General features: G+C 63.9%; 1 protein-coding gene across 5 annotated transcripts; it reads left to right on the top strand.

Moving 5' to 3' along the window:
- Positions 1-1823: 1823 nt before the first annotated feature.
- On the top strand, positions 1824-25726 carry FURIN (furin, paired basic amino acid cleaving enzyme). Of its 5 annotated transcripts, XM_043523659.1 has the most exons (17): positions 1826-2031; positions 4482-4554; positions 5916-6285; positions 13749-13847; positions 15483-15578; positions 17152-17280; positions 17644-17720; positions 18266-18354; positions 18654-18826; positions 18896-19108; positions 19565-19665; positions 19824-19927; positions 20214-20331; positions 22292-22471; positions 22575-22699; positions 23336-23452; positions 23655-25726. In XM_043523659.1, exons 3-17 carry the CDS (start codon positions 6106-6108, stop codon positions 24215-24217), a joined length of 2364 nt encoding a protein of 787 aa, XP_043379594.1. In that variant the 5' UTR covers positions 1826-2031; positions 4482-4554; positions 5916-6105; the 3' UTR covers positions 24218-25726. The 5 variants fall into 5 exon arrangements, with proteins under 5 accessions (XP_043379593.1, XP_037766404.1, XP_043379594.1 ...); XM_037910476.2 differs by lacking the exon at positions 4482-4554 and having other exon boundaries at positions 1825-2031; positions 18654-18817; XM_037910474.2 differs by lacking the exon at positions 4482-4554.
- The last annotated feature ends 1628 nt before the right edge of the window (positions 25727-27354 follow it).

Genomic DNA, 27354 nt, shown 5'->3' with positions numbered 1-27354 from the left:
TCTTATATAGAATCCTCCTTGCTGGGTGAAACATTTTTTGAGTTAGGAAATTCTCATCTCTAATATTCAGGAATTCCAAGGATGTTTTAGTACTGGCAGCATGAGACCTCCAGTGTATTTCACTCAAAATTGAAGTACCCCATGATCGCTCAGCTTCCCCCCCTACACATTATAGATAGGTGCGTAAGGAGCCGGTCATCCTGTTCCCTAGTTTGATTGGGTGGTCTGTAGCAGACACCAACTAATACCCCATCTTATGATTTATCTGTTAGGACATTGATCTGTAAGCATTCAAGATCATTTTCTTTCAAGTTATCGGTGACACAGAAACAGGTTTGCCTCCTGCCCGTGCTCTTTATACATAGACTCAGTACACAGTCATATTAAAAATGCAAATGTACTCAGGCTGTAAATAAATCTTCCTTTTCACCCAGCTGTTTGGTGCATTTCTCTCTGCTGTGGGGATGAAACTCTACCACTCAGTTTCACTTCCGTGCAGAGTCACTTTCTAGTCCAGAACGGTGGCACCTTAGAGACTAATGGATTTATTTGGGGGTAAAAAAAAACAAAACACTTCTTCAGATGCATGGAGTGAAGATTACAGGTGCAGGCATAAATGGAGAACCAGTGCCATCCACCCTGATTGAATCGGCCCTGTCAGCACTGGTTCTCCATTTGTAAGGTAACTCCCTTCTCTTCATGTGTCACTCCATGCATCTGAAGAAGTGTTTTTTTAACCCACGTAAGCTTACGCCCCAATAAATCTGTTAGTCTTTAAGGTGCCACTGGACTCCTCATTGTTTTTGTGGACTCAGACTAGGGCTACCCCTCTGACACTTTCTAGTAAATTTCTCATTCTGGCCCTCATTCAGGCAGGAGCAAGCTCAAGGCTGCAGCACTTGGGTTGCAAACTGCAGGGAAGGTTCATGTTTGAAACACCCTGTTTCCATCACTACTTGCTAATGTTCTGGGGACACGTCTAGTGGTGGCTGGTTTGGAAGAAACTGTTCTTTATCCCCAGACATGGTGGTTGGGCCCGAATTGTTCGGATAGTGCCCCTGACCCAAGGAGCAAATAATACCGATGGCCAGCATTAGGGACCTTGGTGTTTATGCCCCATGATTTCTTCGGTTACTGTTCTCCAGTCCCTTCCCCTTCATGTTCTTCATCAACCTGGGACCTGTGTTTGTTACAAAGATGCGTGTCATTTCACCACCTGTTCCTCAAAGGGTGGCACTTTACTACAGCTGTGGAGGTGGGTCAGGTAAGATTATGGACCAACTCCTGCTGGTAAGGGACACGCTTTCAAGCTACACAGCGCTCTTCCTCGGGCCTGGGAAAGGTACTCAGCATCGCAGCTACAGAGAAGGAGGAACAGACTGTTCAGCGTAAGTGAATACATCTTCTCAGGGATCATTCAAGGTGAAGCTAATTTCTAGCTCAGCGCAGAGGTGTCTACTGCAGGCCCTGGATTCAACCTCCCCAGGGACCCGCAGGGGAGGTTATTACACTGCCCAGCCAAATCCTTCCAGGGGAGCCCTCACAGCAAGCTGGGCCCCAGCTTCGTAGGAGGAGCAATGCACCCCCTGGGGTTGGAGTGGGAGGAGGTGTTGGGGGGGAGAAGGGGATCGGGCGTGAACCGCATGTCGGGGGGGGGAGACCCCCATACCGCGGGGGGCGGAGACGGGGACCGGGGTCTCAGTCCGCGCACCAGACCTGCAGGGTCCCCCCGGCCCGGCGCGGGGCCGAGGGCGCCGCCTCCCGAGGAGGGGCCGGGCGCCGGGCCGGGGGAGCCCCGCTGCAGCCGTGACGGCATCCGGCGGCGCCCGTGGGCCGGGCCGGGCCGGGCCGAGCCGGGCTGACAGCTGCGGCGAGTCACCAGGCGGCGGCCGGGCCTGGCCCCCCCGCTCCTGCTGGGCCGGGCTCGGCTCCGGGGCGGGGGCTCCGGGCTTCCCCGCGAGGTGACGCTGCTCCGCCGCCGCCCATAAAGGGCCACGGCCGCCAGCCGAGCGGAGCCGAGCGCCGCGCAGGGTAAGGCCGGGCCGAGCCGAGCCGGGCCGGGCCGGGCCGCGCGCCCCCGCTGCCCGTCCGGGGGGACCGGGGCGCCCCGTCTGCCGGCCCGCGGGCAGCGCGCTCGGGGACCGGGGGCAGGTCTCCCCCGGGTGCCCGTCAGCCGCGAGCCGGGCCGGGCCGGGCCGGGCCGGGGGGAGCCGCGCCCCGCAGCGCTCGCGGAGAGCAGAGGCCTGGCTCGGGGCTTGACAGCTCCGGCGCGGGCCGGGCAAGGGGCCCCGGTGCAGTTTCCCGGGCTCCGCCCAGTCCGAGGGGAGCCCGGCCCAGAGCTGGGGCTGCGGGGCCCGTTTCCTGGGCTGCCCCTGCCCGTTCTCCGCCCGGCGGGCGCGGGGCGCGGGGGAGCCGCCGGGGCGCGGGCTGCCTGCGAGCGGCGCCCGAGCCGGGTGGGTGAGTCGCGGGGTGGCCGGGCTTGGGGCGAGCCCTGCGTGCGGGCCTGGGCCTGGCGCTTCCTGCCTGGCGGGGCCGGGGCCGGGGCCGGGCCGGGGCCGGGGGCCCGTTGGCGGGGTGGGCGTCCAGCGAGAGCAGCAGCAGAAGCGCCGAGCCCGGGGTGGGAGGCGGGGGTCTGCCTGCCCGCTCCGCGGCTTGGTTTCGGGTGGCGATGGCGCTGCTGCTCTGGGCAGCTGTGAATCGTTTCTGTCCCCGGGGACACTTATGGGGTGCCCCATTGTGCAGTGGGACGTTACTGCTTTGGTGACCCCACAGAGCTGCAGCCTTGCCCAGGTGACGGGGCAGGGCCCCCTCCCCTGGCTCTCAGGGCAGCTTGTGTTCCCTGCGCCTGGCTCTAGGCTGGGGGCGCCCTTCTGGGTGCTCTGAGCAGGGGGAACGGACCCACGGCCCTTCCCAGAGCCAGCCCCCCGTCAGTGTCTTGGCTTCTGAGCGGTGTCTCTGGCCCCCTGGACACGCTGGGCTTGGGCTGGAGCTGGGCTTGAGAGTGGAGCTGAGGGGAGCTTTGCTTGGGGACCCCAAAGCACCTTCGAACCTAGTGCCCCAAACTTGCCAGAGCTGAGGGAGGGCCCCAGCTGGACCGCTGGGCAGTTGGGCTGGGCTGGGTGGTCTTAGGGGCTGAAAGCACCTGGCATGCTGCATGGCCAGTCGCTCTGAAATGACTGTGTTAGAAGGGGCAGTTCTTATTCCCACTTATGCCGGGCGGCTCCTGACTGCTCCTGTGGGGATGGGCAGTTCTGTGGTGCAGACCCCCCCCCCCCATTCTTCAGAAACATGGGTCTTGGGGGGCGGGGCTGGGGAGGAAACCGATGGCTGTAAGGTGCTCCTGGCAGGAGAGAGCAGCCTCACCGCCCCGACTTGGGTAAAGCGCCTGCTGCCATCAGTGGGCACTGGCTTTGGTGGGGCACTGGAGCAGCCCTGGCTGGAGGGGGGGAGTGCTGGACCTGCAGAAGGTGGGCAACTGGGTAATCGACTGGGGGTGGGGAGGGACTGGCTGCCCCTGCCGATGCTCTGATGGATCAAGAGGAAGTGGTTTGTTTTGGGCCATGTAGTCTTGGTGGCCACGTCTCTGCAATGGACTGCGTAATTATCTAGTGTTGGTGAATTCCACAGGCTATCGTTAAGTGCCAGAGTTTAGCAGGCAGGATTCGAGCTCGGCGGAGACGCTGCAATGGCCGACACACCCAGTTATATGTGGGTGTCTGTCTAGTGTCAGGTCAGCGGCGTGGCCTCGGCTGTGGTGCTGCCCATGCAGAGCAGCTAGGTGGGAGCCACCCTGGAATCACTGGCTGAACTGCTTCTGTGACTCCATAATAACCTTTTGTGAAACCCTCCCCCGTAGCCTTTCCTCTGGGTTTGTGCAAAGCTGGTCTCTGGAAGCCCAGGTGTTGCTGCCCTATGCCCCGGGACATCCCCCTTGTGGTTAATAGGGCGGCAAGTTGCAAGGGGCAGGCACCGAGGGCTGTGCGGTGACTCTCAACAGGTCTCTGGGCCCTAGCATAAGGAATCTAATCCCTCCTGCTCTGTGGAAACAGGCACCCACTGAGTGCTAGGGGCTCGGGAGAGCCTGTCTATGTGGGAGATGGGGCTAGGGCGAGCCCTGCTCTGTCCATCCCTATGGCAAGGGCAGCTGGGGCCAGATCCTGGCGTTCCATGGCACACTACAGCTCTACCCATCAGCCCTGCCCCCACTTAGAAGGGCAGTCACAAGGAGAGTCTTCCCCTCTCTGAGAGGTAGGAGCAGGGGTATGGGCCCCCTTCCTTTCCCAGCAGGAGCAGGGGCTCCCTCCTTCCTCACACCCTGGGAGAAGCAGGGCCACGCAGCCAGGGTGTTTCTGAGTCCGTGGGTGGGCCGGGTTCACTGCACTCTGCTCTCAGCTGGGGATGTGGCGTCAACCCTTCATTGAGGAACATGGGGACACCCCTCCCTGAGCCATCACGACTTCGCTGTTTGCTTCTCTTCCCAGGCCCAGGGCTTAGGCTCTTTGTGGGAATCGCTCCTTTTGTTTAGCACATCACCTGGCTCCAGGAGCTGGGCGGGCAAGGGCCTGCAGTGCCTGGGTCTTAGTGCAGCCCCACTTCATGCCACTTGGTGCAGCCCTTTGTCCCTGGCTAGGTGGCCGGGGCATGGGCCCCCTTGCCCTCCTAAGGCCACTCATCTCCCCTGCAATAATCTTCCACTGAATTGTAACTAGGGGTCACGGCCTTCATAGCTCACGTCGGGGTTCTTTGCATTTCCCCATCCCCCTCTATTTCAAGGATTTCCTGCAGCCCCTCACCTCATGCCAGGGCTGTGTCCCCCATTCTCCCCCCAGGCCTCCTTCGCACACCATTATTACTTCTCATTAGGGTGCCAACATGTAAACTGTTTTGGGTGCTGGGCAGTGCTGAGCTGGGCAGAGGGGTAATTCCCGCCATCAGTAGGTTCTTTGACCCGTAGGCAATTACAGGCTTATGTTGCTGCCTCTGCTAGCCAGGTGCTCCGTGTGATCCCCATTTCCCCCTTCCAGGTTGTCACCTGGATCCATGGGGTTTGGCCCCCTGACGCCTAGCCCTGACTCTTAGGAGTTGAGCGGCTGTGTACTTGTTGCGTGGCAGTCAGGCTGAGTATCCCCGTCCCCATCCTCATCCCCCTCCCAAGCCAGGGGCAACGTGGCTTCAGGCTGAATGTGACCAGGCATGGCCATGCCTCTGCTGTGGGGTTGGGCCGGTGTCATCTGGGCCTGGTGGCATCACCTGGTGCTGGGGTCTGCTGGGCGTGGTGCTCCTGCACCAAGTGGCTCTCCCAGGCCCCCTGGCTCCAGGTTTCTCAGTGCCCTTGTGAGTGAAGGAGCTGATTAAAGGCCGGTGTGGGTGGCAGGGAGGTGCTGGGGCTGCTTGTCTCCATTGCTGGCTACGGAGAGGCTGAGTGTGTTTCTCTCCCCCCGCCCCTCCCCCTGCTGTGGTTTGGCTGCTTGCCCCTTGCCCAGGTGGGGTCTGCCTCGAGCTGGGCGCTTGGGGTGAGTTTCCTGTTTGCTTCTGCCTGGGCAGAGGGAGCCATTTGCTGTCCTCTCCCCGCCTTCGGCAAACACGGCCTGCCCTGCTCCCTGCCGGCTGGGTCTGCCTGTTCGTAAGCCTAGAGCATAAACACACATTGGCCAATAGCAGGGTAAACAGCGTGAGATGAGACTGGCCCCCTGGAGCTCTGCAGCTGGGAGCTGGGCTGGCGGGCAGGGCCCCACTGTGAGGGATTCGCGTCTCGCCCCCCGTGGGGCGCTGCGCTCCCTCCGGTCAAGGACTGCGCTCTGCTTGTGCGCTGGCGCCTGGGCAGGCTCTCCTGGCAGTGCTGTGTTTCCGGGGGGCTCTGTGGGGCTGATCGCTGTGGAGAGGCTCAGCCGTGACTTGTGCTGCTTTTCCTCCAGGGGACCTCTGATCCGCTGTGGTGCTGTCCAGCCCCTGCCTCCGGCTCACTGCTCTCAGCTTGCTGCTTGGATGTCGTCCCCATGATCCCCAGGCCGGCTGGAGGGCCAGCCGGGCAGAGTGAGCGCTGAGCGGGGAGCGCCCGCTGGGCACTGGTGTTCCTGGGCCCCGGCGAGAGGCTCCAACCTTCTGATGGATCTGGGGCCCCGTTTGCTGCTCTTGCTGTGGACTCCAGTGGTGGTGGTGGCGTGGCTGGCCCAGGAGGGGCTAGGCCAGCACGTCTACACCAACACCTGGGCCGTGCTTGTCCCAACGGGGCCGCAGGAGGCTGAGAGGCTGGCCAGGAAGCATGGATTCCTCAATCTTGGGCCGGTGAGTGAGCCTCTCCCTGCTTGGCGCCACCCCCCCCCCGGAACGGTCCTGTGTGCCTGGTGCGCAGCCTGCCCCTTGCAGGCCCTCTGGCTCCTGGCATCAGAGCCTGCCCTGGGGCCACGTGGGGCAGCTCTCCCTGGGGGGCAGGGGCGGTCTGTTTGCACGAGGCCAGGCAGGTCCCTGGGGCCCTGTCAGTGCAGTTCTGGCAAGGCCTCTGTTGGCACTCCTGGCTTGGTGTGAGCTGGGAGCAGGGCCTCCCTCTGCCCCTTCCCCCCCCCCCCCCGGCAGGGCTGCCCCTCAGCCCAGCCTGGAGCTGACTTGCCCACGGACTGGGGAGAGGGGTGATGCACTCATGTCCCACAACTAGCAGACTGAGTGGGCGAGGCAGGGCTGTGGGGTGGCTGCATCGTGGGGGGAGCAGTGTTTGGGTGAGTCTCTAGGACCCATGCCAGTTGCTCCCCCTCAAGTGAGCTGGGCACAAAGGTCCAGCATTCCCGTGTGGGACAGCGGGTGCTGAAACCTGCAACCTGCTACAGGAGATCTGTTAGGCGGGTTGTTGACAGTGACTCCTGTGTCCTTCCCCAGGAATGCCCTCTGCAAATGCATGTGTCAGCCTGGCCCTGTTTCCCTTCCATCAGTGTGTGGGCATGGGGGCTGAGCACCGGGCCTGGCCCGCAGCTACCCCTCAGCCGGCTGCGTGGGACTCGTGTCTGTTCCCCATTGGCTCTGCCGTCCTCTCTCTTATCTCTGTGCTGGGAGCCTGGCAGCCCCTGCTATCTCCGCAGCACTGGCTTAGCGCCCGCTCCCCGTGATGGGGGCACGGCTGCCGTTCACACCGACGATAGCGAAGGCAGCTCTCCAGAGATGTGCCTGGAGGTGAGGTCCCGGCCTTGGCAGGGCCGATGCTTCGTGGAGCTCCTTTGCCTGCTGGCGCGTGCGACGGGCGGGGCCTTTCTTGTCCTGGTGGCCGCTCTTTCTTCCAGGCCACTCCCTGAGCCCCTGGCTCGTGAGCAGCGGTGGGAGTGCTGTCCCCAGGGCACCGGCGCCATCGCTGTCCCTTGCTCAAGTGTGGTGGGAAAAGGTGACGTGTTCTCAGGAGCGCTGGGTGCAGCCCGCAGTGGTGTGGCAAGCAGAGCGTGACGCGCTACCAGGCGTGCGCCTCGGGGTGAGCCGGCTGGGGCCTAGCAGTGGGCGGCCGGGACCCACCACCCCCAGCGGGGTGGAAACAGAGGCTGGCTGAGCCAGCCTGTGCTGCACTTCCCTGCTCCCCGCCTGCTTCGTCCCTGACCGAAGGGGGAAGGCTGTGGATGTCTCCCTGCCCCTCCTGGGAGCCCTGGTGAAGCACTGCCGGCCGGGGGCCCCTGGGCTAGGACTGCCGGCAGCGGGGTGCTGCTAGTTTGCCAGGCTTCCTCTGGCTGAGGAGTGAGTGCTCAGGAGCACCTGTGTCCTGAGGGGGGAGCAGGGGCTTGGGATGTCTGTGATCTGGGGGGCTGGCTCTGCCCCTGCACCCTGCCCTGGCAGCACTGGCTGCTGTTGGGCTCTGCCCTAGTGACATGGGGTCAGGCTCTGCAGGGGCCTAAGGCCATGGGGAGTTCCCCTGCCCCCCCGTTTACTGTTTGGGGGAAGGGGAACCCAACCCTCCTGCATTCTTGACCATTCTCCTACAGTCCCCCCAGGAGTAAGGGAGGGGTGCCCGGATTGGTGTCCGGTTGGGGGCTGGGCTGCCCGGGCCCGGTCGGGGCTCCTGGCTCTGTCCTTGCACAGCTGCCCTGCCCCCACCGCCTCTGTCTGGCGAGAATCGCCACTGCGCCCGTTCCAGGGCTTCACGGGGCACACGGCAAGGAGAGCAACTGGCCCAGCCCCAGCCTCTGCCCTGAGGGTGGGTTGGGGGCAGGGGCTGCAGAGCTGGGGATGGGGAGTGCAAGTGGGTGTCTGAGTAGTGGGCTTCCATGCCCTGCAAGGGGGGCCTTCGTCAGCCGGCAGGGTGCAGGGCTGTCGCTCTGCCAGGAAGGAAGTGGGCGGGGGGTTGAAATCCCTCAGGAAGTTTCACAATTGGTGGCGGCAGGGCTGGGACCTTGCTCTGAGCCATCCGGCTGCAGCCGGCTGGGGGGCAGGGAAAGCAGCTGCCTCTGGAATAGCCCGGGTGCCTCTTTCTGCCGGCTCATAAAGGGACCCTCACGCAGGGCTCAAGGACCGTGTGCGCTTGCTGTGGGTGGGGGCAGGGGCTAGCACTTCTCAGAGCAGCCGGTGCCTGGCGTTTGCTCTGACAGTGTGGGCTGTGGTGGGGGGATGGCACGGAGTGGCCTGGCGTTTGCTTTGCTGGTGTGGGCTGTGGGGGGGTGGCATGGAGGGGCCTGACCCATGTACAGATCTTGGAATTGGCGTGAAAGCTGCAAACCTCGCACTGAGGCCAGTGCCCCTTGGTGCCAGGGTTCCCCCTCTACGCCCGGAGCTGCTCTTCCTGCAGATGCCTCCTCACTGGCAGTAGGGCCGGTTTGGCTGCCAGAGGGAGGGCCGTGCTTGCTGGGGAGTGTTGGGGCCCAAGGGCACAGCCTGCCACCATGCAGGCGAGTGGGGGAGAGCTGGGCTGGAGGGTGCATTGCTGCTGAGCCTGCTGGGTTGGCTTCTGGAAGGCCAGGGCCTGGGGGAGAAGCTGCCTGGTCTGTGGCCCCGCAGTGCAGGCATGCTGCTGGGTCTGGGCTGTTGCTAGGAGGTTCCTGCAGGGCAGTGCTGGCCGCAGCTTGCTCTGTGGGGTGCCCTGCTACTCAGACTGCGTCTCCTGGCGTGCCCTGCATGTCTCCATCCCACTGGGGCAGGTCCCAGAGTGCACTGGGGCTGCACAGACCCCTCTGCCAAATGCAGCGGATTTTGCTGAGCCCCAAGCTATGAGCTCAGGGTCCCCTGGCCAGAGCGTACAGTTGAACCCCTGCTTGGGTTGTGTGCCACCTCCTGCCCTCCCGCTCCTCCGGCCATGCAGCAGCAGCTGGTGACAGGGAGCTGTTGAGGCTGGTGCCGAGATCCTGGAGGGAGGAGCAGAGCTGCGTGGGTTTGTGGAGGGGGCCTTCCCAGCCTGCTGCAGTGATTGCATTTGGCAACGCAACTGAAGGATGGTGTTTTTCTGGCTCATCCAGTTCACTTAATTCCCCGATGAGGCACCGCAGACCAGTGTGACACTGGGCCCGGCAGGGCCAGGCTGGCACCGGGATGGCCTGGGCCTCCCAGCAGCACCTATCTCCAAAGCCCTGGCTGACAGGAGGCCGGCGGGACTGGGGGTGAGGCTCAGAGGGGGCAGGACACAGGGCTGTCAGTGTTCCCTCTAATTTTTTATGTCCATGTGCGGAATGAATTTTGTGATGTGCACCCATGTGGAGGTGAGGTGTGACACGTGACCTTCATGTGGGTGCACATCACAAAATTCATGTGGTGGGGGTGGGGCCACGGGGTTTGGAGTGTGGGAGGGGGCTCAGGGTTGCGGCTGGGGGGTGCAGGCTCTGGGGTGGGGCCGGGAATGAGGGATTTGGGTTGTGGGAGGGGGCTCAGGGCTGGGGCAGAGGGTTGGGATGTGGGCGGGTGGGCTTTGGGGATGAGGGCTTTGGGGTGCAGCCTGGGGCTGCGGTGGGAGAGAGGACTCCCCCCAGCCCTCTCTCGCCGCAGCGGCTGGGGGCTGGGGGAGCGGCGTCTCTCCCCCGCTGCGGTAGCTCAGGCTGGGCTGGACAGAGAGAGGGGTGCCCCTCCCCACCGCAGCTGGTCCATGTTTTGGCCGGCAGGGAGGAGCACCTCTCCCTGCCGCAGCCCTGAGCCCTTGCCCAGCTTGGAGGGAACATAGGCTGCCTGTGGGAGGCACCCATCTGAGCACTTCACCTGCTGCCAGCTCCGAGCTTTGGTGACCAGCCCAGGGATGCCTGGGTTCCTGGCAGTAACTGCCCTGAGATGGCTGGATGGTGAGCAGGGGTCCCCGCCCATGGGTGGATGTGGGGAGGTAGCCACTTTCCCACGTAGCTTCTCTGGGAGGCTCTTCCTGCTGCTGTCTCTGGGGGTGGTTTTACGGGGGGCTGGATGCAGCAGCAATGGGGGAGGAGCCTGTGAGAGCCAGCGGGGGTGGGGAGCGCCTGGCAGTGCCCCCCAAGCCTTTTCGGAGGCTTCTGAGGTGGCGAGCTGGCTTGGACGTAGGGCTGCTGCTCGAATGGGGCAAGGAGGGGTGCCATGGTGCCTGGGGATGGCGTGGGGCTCAGGCGGGGCCAGGACAGGGCACTGGTGGAGGGCCCAGTTCTCCCAGTGTCTCTGCTGGCACAGCTGCTAGCCTGGGGGGTGCCGTTGTGCAGGCAGAGGACTCTGCAGTGCCCCTCGGCCCCACTGTGTCTCTGCCACCTCTGCCCACCCTGCTCCCGCTCTCCGCCGGTTCCTGCCGCCGGGTAGTGGAGGGTGGTGTCCTCTTATCTCCCATCTCGGCTCAGCAAACAGGTGTCCGTTCCAGCCTCTTGCCATGGCAGCATGTCTCCGGGGGCCCGTGGGTGCTGGGCCCTGTTGTCCGGCTAGTTCCTGAGGTGATGGCAGGCAGCAGCCCACTCCTGGACCCCTGCTGCCCCATGCCAACCCTCTGCCCCCAGCTCATCCCGGGCTCCAGTTGCACTGGCCTGGCATGCCCACCTGAGGAGCTCCCCAAGGGCTGCTCTCCCATCCTATGGCCGGCAGGGGGGCCCCCGCTGGGGAGGGCGGCAGGCCGGGTCAGCTGCCCTGGGCCAGCAGTGCCTGGGATGGAGCCCGGCCCTGAGTGTGGCCCGTTCCCGCAGCCTCAGGGGCACTCGGTGCTGGGTCTGGGGGCTTGTTCTGGAGCAGGGCTGCCTGCAGGACAGGTGGCTGCCTGCTAGCGTTGCTACTCGGTCCGGGCAGACCCTAATCCTGTCTGGTGACCAGGCAGAGCTGGGAGCTGCTCTGGGGAACAATGGGCCCCTGTTACTGGCCCAGGCAGGCGAGGAGGGACGTGGCGCTCGCTGGGCTAAGGGCAGCTTATGAAACCAAGTAGCTTTTCTCTCCCCCAGCTCCCGTATCACGTGGCGCTGGTCGCATCCCTTGCCCTCCGCCTGACCAGGACCACGGCCCCACTGACAGGACGCGTGGGGGCCTGTCTCTGGCCTTTGGCACCGTAGCCCTTCCCCCAGCACGCTGCCGCGTGGGCACAGAAGGGACTCGCCCAGGTCACGCAGGGCGTCTGTGGCAGAGCAGCCCCTCGAACCCAGAGCTGCACGAACCCATGGCCACCCTCCCTCTCTGGGCTGCATGTGCAGGGCAGCGCTTGGCGCTCTGGCTGGGGCCCTCGCTCAGGTGGAAGTGGGGGGCTGTGGAACCCATGGTGGCAGCGGGGGCTGGAGCTGCAGAGGTGCCCGGTCTCCACCCCATGGGCTTGGCGGGAGCCGCTGGCGTGTGCTGTGGCTGCTCTGGGCAGGAAGCCAGGCTGAGCAGGGGGCCATGCCGGGGAGCAGAGCCCAGTCGCTGCCTCTGCCTGGTCCCCAGCACCTGCTCTGGGAGGATTTGCAGGCGCCCGGCTGGGCCTGCCTCCTGGGCTGGGCAGGGTCCTTGCTGGAGTCTCTTCTCCAAGAAGCCAAGGGGCCCACAGTCCCCTCTGCCCCTGCCCAGCTCCCCTATGGCTCAGCGCCTGCCTCAACTCCTGTGTCCGCCTGGGCATGTGGGGAGGGGTGCCGCGGTGCCCGGGGATGGCAGTGGGGAGCAGCACACAGGCTGGGCCAGGACATGAGACATCCTCGTTGGGATGGGCCCAGCCAGTGGCCGCCTGCTTCCTCTCCTGGGAGCAAGCCAAGTGTGATGGGGAGCAGCCCACCATGGCTCAGCCCTGCCCTCGGGCGGAGAGAGCAGGGCTGGACACCTGCAGGGTCCCAGAGTGGGTCCTTGAGCCAGCCTGGGGGCTCCCTGCACAGCGGGCTCTGTGTCCGCTGCCCGCCCCCTCCTGAGGAGCCTGCTGTCTGCTCTCCCCGCAGCCAGCGCGGTGGCGTCTGCCCACTCCAGGCACAGGCCTCACCCAGCAGGGAGCAATGGTGCCCAGCAGAGGACATGCCTGAGCCTTGCCTGCACGCTGGTCCTGCAGGGGATGGCCCTAGGTGCCTTCCCGGGGAGGGGGACGCAGCCAGGTGGGGCCAGAGCAAGGCCTGGCTGCGGGGGAGGAAGCTGCTGGCCTCACTGGGCTGGGAGGGGGAGCCGTATGTACCAGGGCCCCTGGGTGTGCAGCAGGCACCTTTGCCAGCCCTGGGATGTCCAGCTCCCTGCTAGCTGGACTTGGCCGTGGCATCTCGCGGAGCCAGAGGCTGCAGCCCCAGGAGGTGACTGAGCACTGGGCCTGCGCAGGCCGGCCCGGGGGCTGGGGCTGCAGCCGGGCTCACTCACCAGTACAGTGTGCGCCCTGCTCAGAGGCCTGCTTGGCAGCAGGTGCCCCCCGAGAGCAGCCCCTGGGAGGCAGGGGCCCTGCGCACTTGCTTTGGAGTGGATGCGACTTTGGGCAGAGGAGCGAGCCCTTGCTCCCACCCCAGCCAGCATAGCCTGTGGGCAGCGCTCAGGGGCTCGCCTCGCTGGGGCACTCTGGGGGGTGTCTGAAGTGGACAGGGGGTCCTGCTCCCTTGCTGAGCATGGGGGGGAGTAGGGAGACCTGGCTGCTCCCAAACAGCAGCTGAGCTGCGGAGGCCCCAGCTCCGAGGTGAGAAGAGCAGTCCAGGCATGGCCCTGTGCCTTGGCCTCCTGTCCCGGTCAGGCAGAGACTGGGGGTTCGGGGTAGAGGCTACAGCATCCTGGCAGGTTGGGCTGCAGCTCTGCATGGGGCAAGTGGTCAATGGCACAGCAGGGGGCATGGGTGCAGGCTCCCAGGCTCTCTGTAGTGGGTGGGGGTGGGAGGGGTGGTCTGTCGCTGGGGAGGCTGCTCTGGGACTCGGTCTTCATGTTCACAACTGGAGCCCCGACCCCAGCTGGGCACAGAGCAGGGCACGGGGGCACCCGCAAGCCAGGGGCTGCTAGCATGGGGGGGTGTTGTGCGCCCCTCCCCTCAGCAGGCTGCAGGACCACAACCCTGGGGGGATCCATGTGTGGCTGCTCCAGGCCTCCTTGTCTGTCCCCCTTCACTGTGCCCTCTCCCTTCGCCCACCCCCTGCCGCTGCACTTAGTTACTGTGAAAGAACCCAGCCAAGGTCTAGTGTGCAGACCACGAGGTGCTAGCCCATGGCTTGCCCAAGCACCTCCAGTGACCCTCCCAGCCCTGCTCTGTGGGCAGGGGCTCTCTGTCCAGCACTGTAGGACATGTAATAAGAGGGCCGGGGATGGGGCAGGTCTAGTCCAGGCTCCCAATCCCTGCTCTGCCCAGACTTGCTGTATGGCCACAGGTGGCGTGGCAGGTCGGGCCCTGGGGAGCCGGGGCGGGGCTGGAGGGCTCTGTGCTGGTCTCACCCACGCTCTCTCTGTTGCAGATTGTCGGTGACTATTACCACTTCCGGCACCATGCGGTAGTGAAACGTTCCCTCTCGCCCCACCGGTCCCGGCACAGCCATTTGGCCAGGGAGCCCCAGGTAGGTGGTGTCTGCCATGCTGTCGTTGCTGAGCTGGCTGCGGGGCTGCCCCGTGCGCCCCCGCTGGGAAGCTCCTGGTTGAAGGGCTGAGCCACCTGGCAATGGTAGTTTGGTCCCAGTCGCCAGCCTGCGTGGTGCCTAGTGCTGGGATGGGCAGGGGCAGGGCTGGGGTCATCAGCAGAGTTGAGGAGGGGACCAGGACTGTGATCACAGTAGGCTGTGGATCAGAGCTAGGGGTCCAGGGCTGGAATAGCAGGGGGCTTGGGGTCAGGGATGGGGGGGTCCAGGGCTGGAATAGCAGGGGGCTAGGGGTCAGGGATGGGGGGGGTCCAGGGCTGGAATAGCAGGGGGCTAGGGGTCAGGGCTGGGGGGCACCGGCACAGCTGGGGGTCCAGGGCTGGAATAGCAGGGGGCTAGGGGTCAGGGTTGTCAGATACTGGGCTTGGTACTCAGGCGGGTGCTGTGCCAGCCTGGTCACATCTCGCATGAGCTGCATGCTCCCCTGAGCCATTCAGAGGCAGCGGGACTGAATGCCGGGCGCTGCCTTGCTCCTAATCAGCCGTCTGCTCTGCCGGGATCACGCCAACCCCTTCGTCGCCAGCTCTGCTCATGCGTCCTGCGGAGCGGCTGGACCGCGCCCAGTGCCCAGGCCAGTCGCGGTGTCCGAACCCTTTTCTGAACGGGCTCCTGGGCTGGCACATGGCTTCTGCCAAGGCTGGTGCCGAATGCAGGGGCCCTGAGGGGCAGGGAGGGGGCATGGCTTCACCTGGCACTCCAGCCTCAAAACTACAGAGGGCTGGACACTGGTTCCTCTGCCCTCCCCCCCCGCCCCCCAGCATCTCTGTGGGCCACAAACTTTGGTGGTGGCTTCAGAGGTGCCCGCGTAGTGGGGGAAGGTGCTGGCTGGCGGGATTCAGAGCTCTGTGCTGCTGCTGTGCTCCCCGGGGAACGGGCAGGGCCTTGGGTTTCTGGGTGGGCAGAGGGGCACCTGCTGTGAGCACTGCCGTGGGATGCTGGCCGTTCCTGTGCAGGACGCTGCCCCTCAGGCCTTTGCCCTGAGAGCTCCTTAGCCAGGGGCTGTGGCAGGTTTGGCCCAGCAGCCCGGGCCCTGTGCTGGCAGCTCTGTGAAAGGCTCCCTGGGGCGTGTGTTGGAGAGGGTGCCAGCCGAGAGCCTGCGCTCGTCCATAGCAGGATGATGCGGGCCCCCGGCCAGGCCTGAGAGCAGGGCTGACATGGAGCCAACCCATTGCAGCCACTCCTTCCACTGAGTGAGAGAACGCCCGCACTGGGATTTCCTCCTCCTGCCTTCCTGGCCCCTCTGAGCCCCGGACAGAGGTGCAGCCCTGCCCCTTTAGAGTACCTGCCTCCGCCTGGAGCGCCCCCTCCCCTGAGGTATTGCACAGGCCCCATCATGCCCTTGCCAGGCAACCTCCTCTGTCCCGCTCGCTCCTGGGGCGAGAGGGGGCTTGTATAGCCTGAGGCTGGGTGGCCAGGGCAGTGGCAGCTGCGTGCCAGGCTAGCTGGGGTCAGTCTCAGGTGCCTGTAGCTGCTGGGAGGAGCGGATGCCCAAGCCTGAGCTGGCTCCTCCGTCTGCTCAGAGGGGGGCGCTCTTCACTCTCCTCTGTCGGTCTCTAGGTGCATTGGCTGGAGCAGCAGGTGGCAAAGCGCAGGACAAAGAGAGACGCCTTCACGGAGCCCACAGATCCCAAGTTCCCTCAGCAGTGGTACCTGGTGGGTGATGGCTGGGGGCTGTGTGCAGGGGAGCGGCTCGGATGTGCTGCACTGGAGGATGGGGAAGGGGGATGCAGTACAGGAGGAGTTGGGAGGGGGTGCAATAGCTGGGTTCTAGTCAGCTGCTTTGCTCTGTGCCAGGCATCGCCCTGCTCGTGTCTCAGTTTCCCTAACTGGAACATGGGAATGGCCAGACAAGAGCAGACCTGTGGGCCATCCAGCTCAGTGTCCTGTCGCTGCCTTTGGCTGGGAGCAGCTGCTTGAGAGGAAGGAACCCTGCAGCAGGCTGTTCGGGGGCCAGGCACCGTTTCCTCCTCCCCATCCTTTAGGCCAGTCAACGCCCAGAAGCGGGAATGGTTACATCCCTTCCAAAGCTCCTGCTTTCGTTCAAGCCTCGCTATTATGGCCCTGTTGTTGTAGGAATAGTGGGGGGGCTAGAGGTCGGGACGGGGGGCAGTGCCTGCTGGGAAGCGTCTGCGGCAGGCTGTCTGGGAACATGTCTGCACTGTCCCCTTCTCCTGCGGGGCGTGCGTGAGGACTGACCGCCTCTGAGAGGGGGCTTTGATCCTGGGGCTGCGTAGCTAAATCTGGGGTCGAGTTGCATCGAGGCCCAGGAGGGTCACTGGTGCCCTGCTGGGGAGGGGGGCTTCCCAGCCTTGCAGGCCGCGCCTAATCCCTTCATTCCAGCTAATGGCACATGGCTGGGATTAGCAGAGCCAGGGCCAGCTCCTGCTCAGATAGCCCCTCTCCCAGCAGCATGTCCGCCCCTCACCAGATGCCAGATTCCCCCCCCATCACAGCTCCCCAGGCTCTTCTATGCCCCAGCTCTTAAACAGGCCCTCGGAGGAGCCCTTCAGTGTCCCAGACCCTGAGGGGTCCCACCCGTCCTTCAGGACATGGCACGTGTTCCCCCCACCTTCAAGACCGAGCCTCTGGGCCACAGCCCTGCAGCGTCTTCCCCAGGAGCTCTGCCCTGCCAGTCCAGCTGGGCCGAGCTGCAGTCCCTGGGCGAGCGATGCCCAGCAGCACGCGCCTGCAGCGCCGGCAGGCAGCCTTGTCCAGCCAGAGCAGGTGTATTAATCCCTGCGCACGGCCTGGGAAGGCCTTCGGGCAGCACGGAGCCGCCCGGGTTCAGCCATTATCCAGCCTGGCCAAGCCAGGGCCAGCAACCCCTAGAGGCCAGGGGAGACTGCCAACCAGTTGCAAGTATCACACACCCTTGTCCCACCACCTAGACACTTGAGTAACACATAGGGGAAACTGAGGCACACACAGTATTCAGACAAAACAGTAGGAACATGCTCACTTGGTCACAGTGGGGCAGTATCCTCTGGGGTCCTTCCACTTGCCCTGACTCCCCTGAAGGGCCAAACCAAGTTAGCTGATTTCATGTCTGATTGCAGCTGATGTAGCTTGGGGTGCACCCTTTCTGTTACCTGTACGTTGGTGTAGCTTGCAGACAGCCGTGGGTGGTGGGAGCTGCTGCTCCAGGACCCTCGTTGGGGGTCGCACCGCCCCCCACCCCCGGGTCTTTCAGGGTGTGATCAGTGGGTTTCTGGTCTCGTTCCTCTAGTACAACATGAACCAGCGGGACCTGAATGTGCGGGGGGCCTGGGAGCAGGGCTACACCGGCAGGGGGATTGTTGTCTCCATCCTGGACGATGGCATTGAGAAGAACCACCCGGACCTAGAGGACAACTATGTGAGTAGGGGCCACCACGCTCACGTGCAGGGACAGCCCCTGTGCTGCACTGTGCCCTCAGCTGGGCACACAGCATCCTGGGATCTGTTGTCTTTGAAGCCCACACCTGCCGCTCAGCTCAGCCCCAGGCTCCTGGCACATGGCCCTGGGCTGAGCAGGATTCAGGCCTGGTCCTAGAGTCCAGAAGTGTGGTAAGGCTGTCCTGGCTGCTAGAGGAATGAAGTCTCCCCCTCCCATGCCATGGGCAGGGGCTGGCCTGTGGCTCCCTGAGCTTGCTGTGAACCACAGCACAGCCGTGGGCAGCTGCCTGGCCCAGAAGGGAGCGTGGGGCTCTGCTGAGCTGACAGAGCTTCTGTGTTCTAGGACCCCGGGGCCAGCTTTGATGTGAACGACCAGGATCCAGACCCACAGCCTCGCTACACACAGATGAACGATAACAGGTGAGGGGGGCCAGGAGTCGTCTGCCTGGGGGCGTGGTGCGCTGGATGGGGCCTGGCTGCTCCAGGGAGCCTGTCCTGGGTGGGGAGCGCACCCAGTGGGCTGGGTGTTGGAGGTGGGGGGTGAGCTGAGGAGAGGCAGGGGCCCCAGCTGTGGTGGGAGCCTGATTCTATTCAGGGGCTATCGGGGTGGCTCAAGCACAGGAAACCAGGTTCCAGGCCCTGAGCATCTGCAGCTGGTGGGGAGTGGGGGTGGGCCTGGGGAGCCCCTGTGCCCTGGCAGAGCTGTACCTGCCTCCCCCTCCCCAGACACAGGCTCATTCATTGCCAGCTGGAGCTGAGTCCGGCCGTTCCTGTCCCCCTTCGGTTCCTGATCCCAGGGCGCTGGGCAGGGCAGCCTGGCTGGGCGGTGGGACAGCGGCCCCGGCTCCAGGGTGCGAGTGTGGCAGCAAGGGAGGCTGCAGCTCGGCCCCTGGGGCTGCGGGGACCCAGCCTGTGCTTCCTGGGCTTTGCGTCTGACCGTGCTGTATTACTGTTCCCTGGTGCAGACATGGCACCCGCTGTGCCGGTGAAGTGGCTGCTGTGGCAAACAATGGGATCTGTGGCGTGGGAGTGGCTTACAACGCCAGGATTGGAGGTGGGTGTGTGCCCGGGCCAGAGCTGGTGGGGAGCCTCTGCCCACTGCTTCCCATGGCCTGAGGCCTGATGGGCGAGGATCTGGGGCCCTGGCTGGCCTGCCTGCCTCTCAGCCCGCAACCTCAGGCCGGGATGGAGACCCTGCACGGGGCTTGTGCCTGCAGACACGAGTTTGCAGGCCATGGGGAGCCCATGCCCATCCCAGAGCTTCCACACTGGGGAGCCAGGGGGCTGCAGGGGGAGCCCCTCGAGCCACAGAGCCTTTGCTGGGGAAGCTGGTGACGTCTCCTGTGGCTCTAGGCGTGCGCATGCTGGACGGGGAAGTGACCGACGCCGTGGAGGCCCGCTCCCTGGGCTTAAACCCCAACCACGTCCACATCTACAGTGCCAGCTGGGGCCCCGAGGACGATGGCAAGACGGTGGACGGGCCGGCCCGGCTGGCAGAAGAGGCGTTCTTCCGAGGGGTCAGTCAGGTGAGCAGGAGGGCTGGGCTGGCTGTGGGCTGCCATGGCTGGGGCCTGCCTCACTGTCTCTTTCTACAGGGCCGGGCGGGACTGGGCTCCATATTCGTCTGGGCCTCTGGGAATGGGGGCCGCGAACATGACAGCTGCAACTGCGATGGCTACACCAACAGCATCTACACGCTGTCCATCAGCAGCACCACCCAGTACGGCAACGTGCCCTGGTACAGCGAGGCCTGCTCCTCCACCCTGGCCACCACCTACAGCAGCGGCAACCAGAACGAGAAACAGATTGTGAGTCCAGGCTAGGCGGGCGCCAGGCTGGGAGCGGGGCATGCTGGGAGCGGCCATCTTTCTTTGGGCTGGCCGGGAGTGGGGCTCTCTCCATGGGCTGGCCGGGAGCAGGGCTCTCTCTGTGGGCTGGCTGGGCGCCTCGCCGGGAGTAGGGCAAGCCGCGAGCGGCAGTCTGTGTTGGCTGCACCTCCAGTGAGAGCTGAGGGAGCCCTGTCTCTGGAAATGGTCTTGCGGGGATCCTGAGGGATGGGGCTTCTGGACACTGTGGCCCCGGGAGCTGCTCCCAGGTTCACTCTTGCTAACCCAGGGGAATCCAGACTGCTCCACAGTTGAGTGGGGAGGGGCCTGTCCCCCAGGCAGAGTTTGAAATGAACTGGGGCCCCCTGGCAGTGCCCTGGGTTCACAGGGACCGGGGTGGGAGTGCAATGGGGGCTCACGCCTTGCCTCTCCCTGCAGGTGACGACCGACCTGAGGCAGAAGTGCACAGAGTCGCACACGGGGACCTCTGCCTCGGCTCCACTGGCTGCTGGCATCATCGCACTGACCCTGGAAGCAAAGTGAGGCCAGGCGAGGGCTGCGGTGGCGGGCTGGGTTCCCCACGGCACAGATGAACAGGGAGCAACCCGGGTGTCTGATTTGGTATCCCGGGGGGGTGGGAGTTGGCCCTGGCAGGACCTTGGCCATGCATGCTCCAAGCCCACCTCTGTCTCTGCAGTAAGAACCTGACCTGGCGGGACATGCAGCACCTGGTGGTGCGGACCTCGAAGCCGGCGCATCTCAACACCAATGACTGGGCCACCAACGGCGTGGGCCGCAAAGGTAACATGCTGCCCTCCCCCCTGCCTGGGCTGTGATCATCTGGGCACGGCCGGTGCCACCCCGCGGGCCCCTCCCGTATGTGCGCAAAGTGCCCCAATCTGCCTTTGGAGCCTCTGGGGCGTGGGTCGGGGGGGGGGCCACAGCCCGTGGGGTTTGCGGCTTGCCTTGGGCAGGGCTGGCTGCAGGACACATGAGAGGCACCCCCCAGTGCCCAGAGGGGGGCACCCCAGGGACCTTTCCTTGTCCGCCCAGGGCCTTGCGCCTCACCCTCTCTCTGTCTTTGCAGTCAGCCACTCCTATGGCTACGGCCTGCTGGACGCGGGGGCCATGGTGACCCTGGCCAGGAACTGGACCACGGTGGGACCCCAGAGGAAGTGCATCATCGACATCCTCACTGAGCCAAAGTGAGGGCTGGTGTGTCCCGGGGGTGGGGGGGGGGGTCTCCTGCTCTGTGCCCAAGCCCTCAGTGTGGCCAGACAGTCCAACAGCTCCTGGGTAGAGCCCAGGCGTGCTAGGGTGGGCAGGGCTGGGCTCGGAGCCATGCTCTGCTCCCTGCGTGGCTGACATGGGGCAGAGCCAGAGAGGGGCCTGCGTTTCCCCCTTGGCAGGCTGCAGTCGGCGCTTTGGGCACCCTGAGCTGAGGAGAAGAGCTGGAAAGAGGCCTCAGCCAGAGCACTGGGGCTCCAGAGACTGGCCTGGGTCTGCGGCTCAGCCCCCTTCTGGCTCCCTGCCCTGGGGCTCATGCCCTCTGCAGGCCATCTGGCTTCCCTGGGGAGTGGCTGGGCCAGCGCTGCCGGTGAGTGCCAGTGCCGTGTGCAGAGGGAGCCGGGGTCCCCGTCCTGTGTGCAGAGTGGTGCCGGGCTCTGCTGCCTGCACGTGGCTTGCCAGCGCCGCTCCCTCGGGTGCTGTGGTTTGGGAGCAGCCAGCATGAGCTGGTGCTGGACAAGGGTCTTTTCAGGGCTCACACAGAAGCTCCTTTCACTTGTGCTTGCCCATCTCCTCAGTGCTTGCGCTGTGCCCTGTGTGGCTGGGATTGGGGCGCTGAGTGCTTCCCACAGAGCTTGGGGGGCCTGGACAGCAGCAGCGCCTGTCTCTAGCTCCACTTGTCCCTCCCTGCTTGCTTCCCAGGACTAGCACCCTGGGATCCGCGAGTGCTCCTAGGCCGTGGTGGCACCCGCAGCCCCTCCATTGCGGAGCATAGACGTGCCAGGCCGAGCGCAGCCACCTGGCGTGTTAGGAGTGGAACTCAGTCAAGAGCCACCCAGGGCCCCCATCTCCCCTGGCTGCCCCATAGCTCTGGGCTTCTCTAGCACCCAGGTGCTCTCTGAAATTCCCTGCCACCGCAGCACTGGCTGGGCCCTGCTGGTCTTCAGCCTGGCCTGGCAGCTTTGGGGAGAGGGAGGAGATGCGGTGCCCAGGCCGGGAAGCAGGAGCCGAGCTCTGGGGATGCTGCCGTCTCCACTGCAGGTGAAGAAAGGAGCCATTCATGGCTGGCACAGTGCAGCTATTCAGGACGGGGAGGACGCAGTCACTGAGCAGCCCCCTGCCTTCCAGGAACTGGGCTGGTTTGAATGTGGTGCCCATGCGGTGGGGGGAGCGAGCGCTGAGCTGGGGGAGCTGCCTGCCTGCTATGGCACAGGAAAGGCCAGGAGGTCCCATCTTGTCCATCCCAGAGCCAGACCTCTCAGGGAAAGTCCACAAAGAAAACCCCATGGCTGTGTCCGAGCTCACAGGGCCCTAAGCTGCAATGTGGGCGTTCTGGAGCCCGGACTCTGGGATCCTGCAAGTGGGGAGGGTCCCAGAGCCTGAGTCAGCTGACCTAGGCCAGCAGCGGCTGTGCATTGCAGTGCAGACCTACCTCAGCCCCTCCCCAGAGCCAGCTTCATCTCCCAAGGTCATGCCAAGCCTTGTCCTGTCCCGCGGGGCTGTGTTCTGACGTGGGTGCACAGGATCACGCAGGGTCTGACTGTTACGCAGGGTCATCTTCAGCTACTGCTCAGCCCTGCCGGTCCCCCACACAGCTCCTGGGCCCCAGGCTGCCCTGAGTGGTGGGGCTGGGTTCTGTGCCCCAGAGTGGTGCTGGCACTGCAGCTGGGGACCCCTGCCCGGGGTGGGGGGCTGGTGGGGGGCTTCCCTAGCCGCTGCATTCCTGGCAGTGGCGGGCGCTCCGGGTCACGTCCCACACCTCCTGTCTGCTCTTCCCTTGGGGCTCTGGAGGGTTGTTGCTTGTGAGCTGAGAAGGCAGCAGGGTTGGTATTTCCCTGGGTCCTCGGCTCGGGTGCTGTGGGGGGGCCCTTTCCCTACTGTATGGGGGCTGGCACCCCCTGCTGGCTGCGCACTGACTCCACCTCCTGTGCTCTGCAGAGACATTGGGAAGCGCCTGGAGGTCCGGAGGAAGGTGGACGCCTGCTTGGGGAAGGCCAGCTCCATCGGCAGGCTGGAGCACGTCCAGGCCAGGCTGACTCTCTCCTACAACCGGCGTGGCGACCTGGCCATCCACCTCACCAGCCCCATGGGCACCCGCTCCACCCTCCTGGCTCCCAGGTAGGGCCCCGACTGCCACAGCCTGGGGGCTGTCCAGGCGGCCGCCCCTGTGCTGCTAGGGCTGTGTCTCGGGCAGCAGACCTCACCTGTCCCTTGTCCCCAGGCCTCACGACTACTCGGGCGAGGGTTTCAACGACTGGGCCTTCATGACCACGCACTCGTGGGACGAGGACCCCTCCGGCGACTGGGTGCTGGAGATCGAAAACACTAGTGAAGCCAACAACTACGGTGCGTGCAAGGGGCTGCAGGCTCCCTGGCCCCTGCTGCGGCCCCGGCCGCCCACCCAGCTCCCTGGCACCTGCTGGCCGCTGCCCCTGGTGCCTGCTGCACCGTTTTCCCCCCCGTTGCTGGAGTCTGCCCCCGCTGCTTGCCTGGCCCGGCCCACAGTCGCAACCGGTAGGCTGGCGTAGCGTGCGCGAGGTGCCGTGTGCTGAGCGAGGGATGGCCGCCCTGTGGCCGCAATGCCTGCGCTCCAGTGGTGACATTGCAGGGCAGGGGCGCCTGAGGCCAAGCACCCGCGAGAGGGGGAACCTGGATCTGCCTCGGAGGGACTTGGAGGAACTTTTCGATTCAGAGGCCCCATGGTGGCAGTGTGCTCCCCTTGCGCGGGGTAAGCCCAGGGCCCCCATCCCAGCTGCTGCTGCTGGGGCCCCACTCCAGGTCTCACGCCGGTCACGTGGGGCTGTGGGCCGTGAGCACAGCCCACCCGGCTCCCCTGGGCTTCGGTGGGAGTGGAAGGGGGTGCGACCGGCCCCGTGGCCAGCAGAGGGCACCAAACGCCAGATGAAAGCCAGGTGGGTTAGCAAGGCTGAGTCCAGGTGGGCGGGTCCCTGGGCGCTCCTCACCCTCTGCCTTGGCCTGCAGGCACCCTGACCAAGTTCACGCTGGTTCTGTACGGGACCGCGACAGAGCCCACCAGCCTCTCCAACCGGCTCGAGAGCAGCGGCTGCAAAACCCTCACCTCCAGCCAGACCTGCGTGGGTGAGTGAGGGGGCTGGACTCCCGCTGCTGGACAGCCAGGCCCAGGGGAGGGGGGCAGAGCTGTGCCCAGGAGCGCCCCGGCCAGCCGAGCCCTGGCAGTGCAGCCTGGCTCAGACGTGCCACGGCCCATGGGGCAGGCATGCCGGTCTGGTGCTGGCAGAGCTCCAGGCCGAGTGCTAACCCCCCACCCCTGTCCCCACAGTGTGCGAGGAGGGCTTCTACCTGCACCAGAAGAGCTGCCTGAAGCGCTGCCCCCCCGGCTTCACGCCCAGCCTGCAGAGTGCCCACTACGCCCTGGAGAACAGTGTGGAGCCCCGTCCCCCTCACCTGTGTGTGCCCTGCCACACCTCCTGCGCCACCTGCACGGGGCCCGTGGCCACCGCCTGCCTCAGCTGCCCAGCCCACTCGCACTACAACAGCCTGGACCGAACGTGCTCCCACCAGACGCAGAGCAGCCGCGCGTCGCCCGCCCTGGGCAAGGGCCAGCCCGAGGCACCTCCCGCCTCCAAACTGGCTGTCCTGGTGGCCAGCCTCAGCTGCGTCTTCATCGTCCTCATTTTCATCACAGTCTTCCTGGTGCTGCAGCTGCGCTCGGGCTTCAGCCTGCGGGGCGTCAAGGTGTACTCCCTGGACAGCGGGCTCATCTCCTACCGGGGGCTCCCTGCGGACCTGTGGCAGGAGGAGCTGCCTTCCGAGTCGGAGGGCGAGGACTGCGAGGCGCACAGCGAGAGGACTGCCTTCATCAGAGACCAAAGTGCCCTTTGAGCCCCCCGGCCCCTCCCTGCCCTGCCCTGGCACAGCCCCCGGGCCAGGGAAGGCTGAGGGGCCCTGGACACTGCCCCGTCCTGCTCGGGTGAGGGCTTCACCAGCTGCTGGCACCGTCCTGTGGGCACCTCTGCTCCTGGGCAAGGGCAGCGGCTGCCCGGCCTGCTCTAGGGAGGGCCCCCTGGCACCGTCCTGGGCTCTCACCCCCACAGCATCAGGCCCAGCCTCCACTTCTGTTTCTTTTAACTTGCCAAAGTGTTTTTAGCATGGCCCCCCCCCCCCGCCCACCCCCCCACCGGCCCCATGGGCCTGGTGAGGGTCTTGTCTGCCAGCCTCGCCTGTGCCCGTCACACCCATGTGCTGGGGCAGGGGAAGCCAGATGCGTGTCTCTCAGGGCTGGGGCTTCTGTCTGCTCAGGCTGGCTCTCCAGGCTGCTGGCTGCCCTCAGGCTGGGCACTGCGTCTCCATGGGGGGCTCTGGTGGGGGGGTGATGTGCTGTCTTCCTCTCCAGCCTTGGGCCCCCCCGGGCTTGTCCCCATGTCAGGCCCAGGGCACTGGGCAAGCCCTGTTCTCTCTGTGACCCTCTCCCTTCTGGGGAGCAGCAGGGCTCCCTCAGCTCCAAGGCCCTGCCCGGGAGTGGCAGCTGTTTCCTGCTCTCTACAGCAATAATGGCTGGGCCACGGGCTGGGCTGGGCCACGGGCCGGGCTCCGCCAGAGCTGTGGCGCTGCGAGGAGGGAGCGTGAGGCTCTGCAGCGCTGAAGAGCCAGGAGCACAGTCTTGCCCGGGGCCGGTCCCAGGGTCCCCAGCCCTGCGGCGGCATGCAGCAGCATCCCCACTGCTCCCCGCCTGCTGGGGAAGTTTCCAGGGCCTTGCCCCATGGGCCTAACCCCCTGCTGTCCCTGCCTGCGGCTGGCTGGGGGCCGGCTGCCCTTCCCTTGGCCATGCAGTGCGTGGGGCTGGGCTGCTGGTACCCCACTTGCTGGACTTGGGCCATGCAGCCAGGGTCAGTCCCTGGAGCCCACCGCAGAGGCACCGAGTCATGGCGTGTCTGCCTGCCCTCCCCCTCCTGATGTGCCTTGCCCCTCCCCTGTGGTGACAATCTGTTTTGCTCCCCAGCTGGAGCCCCCCCCAGTCCCCTCCCTGTTCACAAGTCATTTGCTCATGGTGGCAGGGCAAGGCCTGGCCCAGGGTAAGTGGGGGGGGGGCTTCAGCGCAATATGCCCCTGCAAGGGGCCTGAGCACCAAGCCCAGAGCTGCACACCGCTCCGCCCCGCCATGGGCCTTGGCTGTGGGTGCAGCCGCCTTGTTCTAGCCCCTGCATAGGCTCCAGCCGGGCCGGGGGCAGGGCCCCCCACACCTGGTTTTTATCATAACTTTTTGGTGCACAGTAATTTTTTCTTGTAATTTAATCAGGGAGGCGTTGCCTCCTGCCCCCGGTTCTTAATTTAATGGTTGTGGATATAACACTAGAGAGACTGAGAGTTATTAAATGTTCAGAACTATGCAAACCAGCCGCCTTCCTGAACATGTTCTGTGCCCCTGCCTGGGCAGGCTGCCCTGTGTGTCCCTGTGCCCCCTGCTCCCTCCCTCACGCATGCTGAGTGCCTCTCCCCCCATTTACTGCCACCTCCCCTTGGCCTGCGGCAGATGCAGGGGCCAGCCGGCTCTGTGCCCCAGCCTCCTCTTGGTGCTGCCCTCAGCTCTCTGAATTGCCACCCCCTGGGTACGCCCCCCTCTGCCCTGTCGCTCAGGCTGGACACCGGTGGGGCGGGGAGACAAGATTAGGCCCTTTGCACCAAATCCACGTGCTGTGGCCAGGATGTGGGAGCTCCAGCCTTTGAGAGCCCAATGCTGGGCTGTCAAGGTTCCTTCCCCACTCTGAACTCTAGGGTACAGATGAGGGGACCTGCATGAAAATCTCCTAAGCTTACTTTTACCAGCTTAGGTTAAAACTTCCCCAAGGTACAAACTATTTTACTTTTTGCCCTTGGACTCTATCGCTGCCACCACCAAACGTCTAACAGGTATATAACCGGGAAAGAGCCTGTTTGGAAAGGTCTTTCCCCCCCCCAAAATCCTACCAACCCTTACACCCCCTTTCCTGGGGAAGGTTTGATAAAAATCCTTACCAATTTGCATAGGTGACCACAGACCCAAACCCTTGGATCTTAAGAACAATGAAAAAGCCATCAGATTCTTAAAAGAATTTTAATAGAAGAAAAAGTAAAAAGAATCACCTCTGTAGAATCAGGATGGTAAATACCTTACAGGGTACATAGAGAATCCCTCTAGGCAAAACCTTAAGTTACAAAAGACACAAAAACAGGAATCTACATTCCATTCAGCACAGCTTATTGTATCAGCCATTTAAAAAAAAAAAACAGAATCTAACACATGTCTAGCTAGACTACTTACTAAGTTCTAAGACTCCATTCCTGTTCTGTCCCCGGCAAAAGCATCACACGGACAGAGAGCCTTTGTTTCTCCCTCCTCCAGCTTTTGAAAGTATCTTGTCTCCTCATTGGTCATTGTGGTCAATCTGCCAGCGAGGTTATCCTAGCTTCTTAACCCCTTACAGGTGAAAGGGTTTTTCCTGTGGCCAGGAGGGATTTTAAAGGTGTTTACCCTTCCCTTTATATTTATGACACGCCACCCAAATCACAGATAGGGTGAAACGCTGGCTGTGATTTCTTCCTGGAGCTCTAGGAGAAAACAGAGTTAATAAGACACATGCACCTCTAAATATACTACCAAGTATATAAAGACTAACAATATTTTCCATATCTCAAGGACGATTTTAACCAGTTGATTCTGGGAAACTTTCACGGGAGAGTGCATCAGCCACTTTGTTAGAAGCTCCTGAGACGTGTTGGATGTCAAAATCAAAATCTTGGAGAGCTAAACTCCACCGAATAAGTTTTTTGTTATTTCCCATGGCGGTATGAAGCCACTGTAGTGCAGCATGGTCGGTTTGCAGGTGGAAACGCCGTCCCCAAATGTATGGGCGTAGCTTTTCCAGGGCGTAGACAATGGCATAACATTCTTTTTCACTGACTGACCAGTGGCTTTCCCTCTCAGACAGCTTCTTGCTGAGAAACACTACAGGGTGGAATTCTTGATCCAGTCCTTCCTGCAT

Source organism: Chelonia mydas, chromosome 10 (assembly GCF_015237465.2).
Source record: "Chelonia mydas isolate rCheMyd1 chromosome 10, rCheMyd1.pri.v2, whole genome shotgun sequence".
In the NCBI taxonomy this organism is placed as follows: Eukaryota; Metazoa; Chordata; order Testudines; family Cheloniidae; genus Chelonia; species Chelonia mydas.
This window is presented reverse-complemented; position numbering and strand designations above follow the sequence as displayed.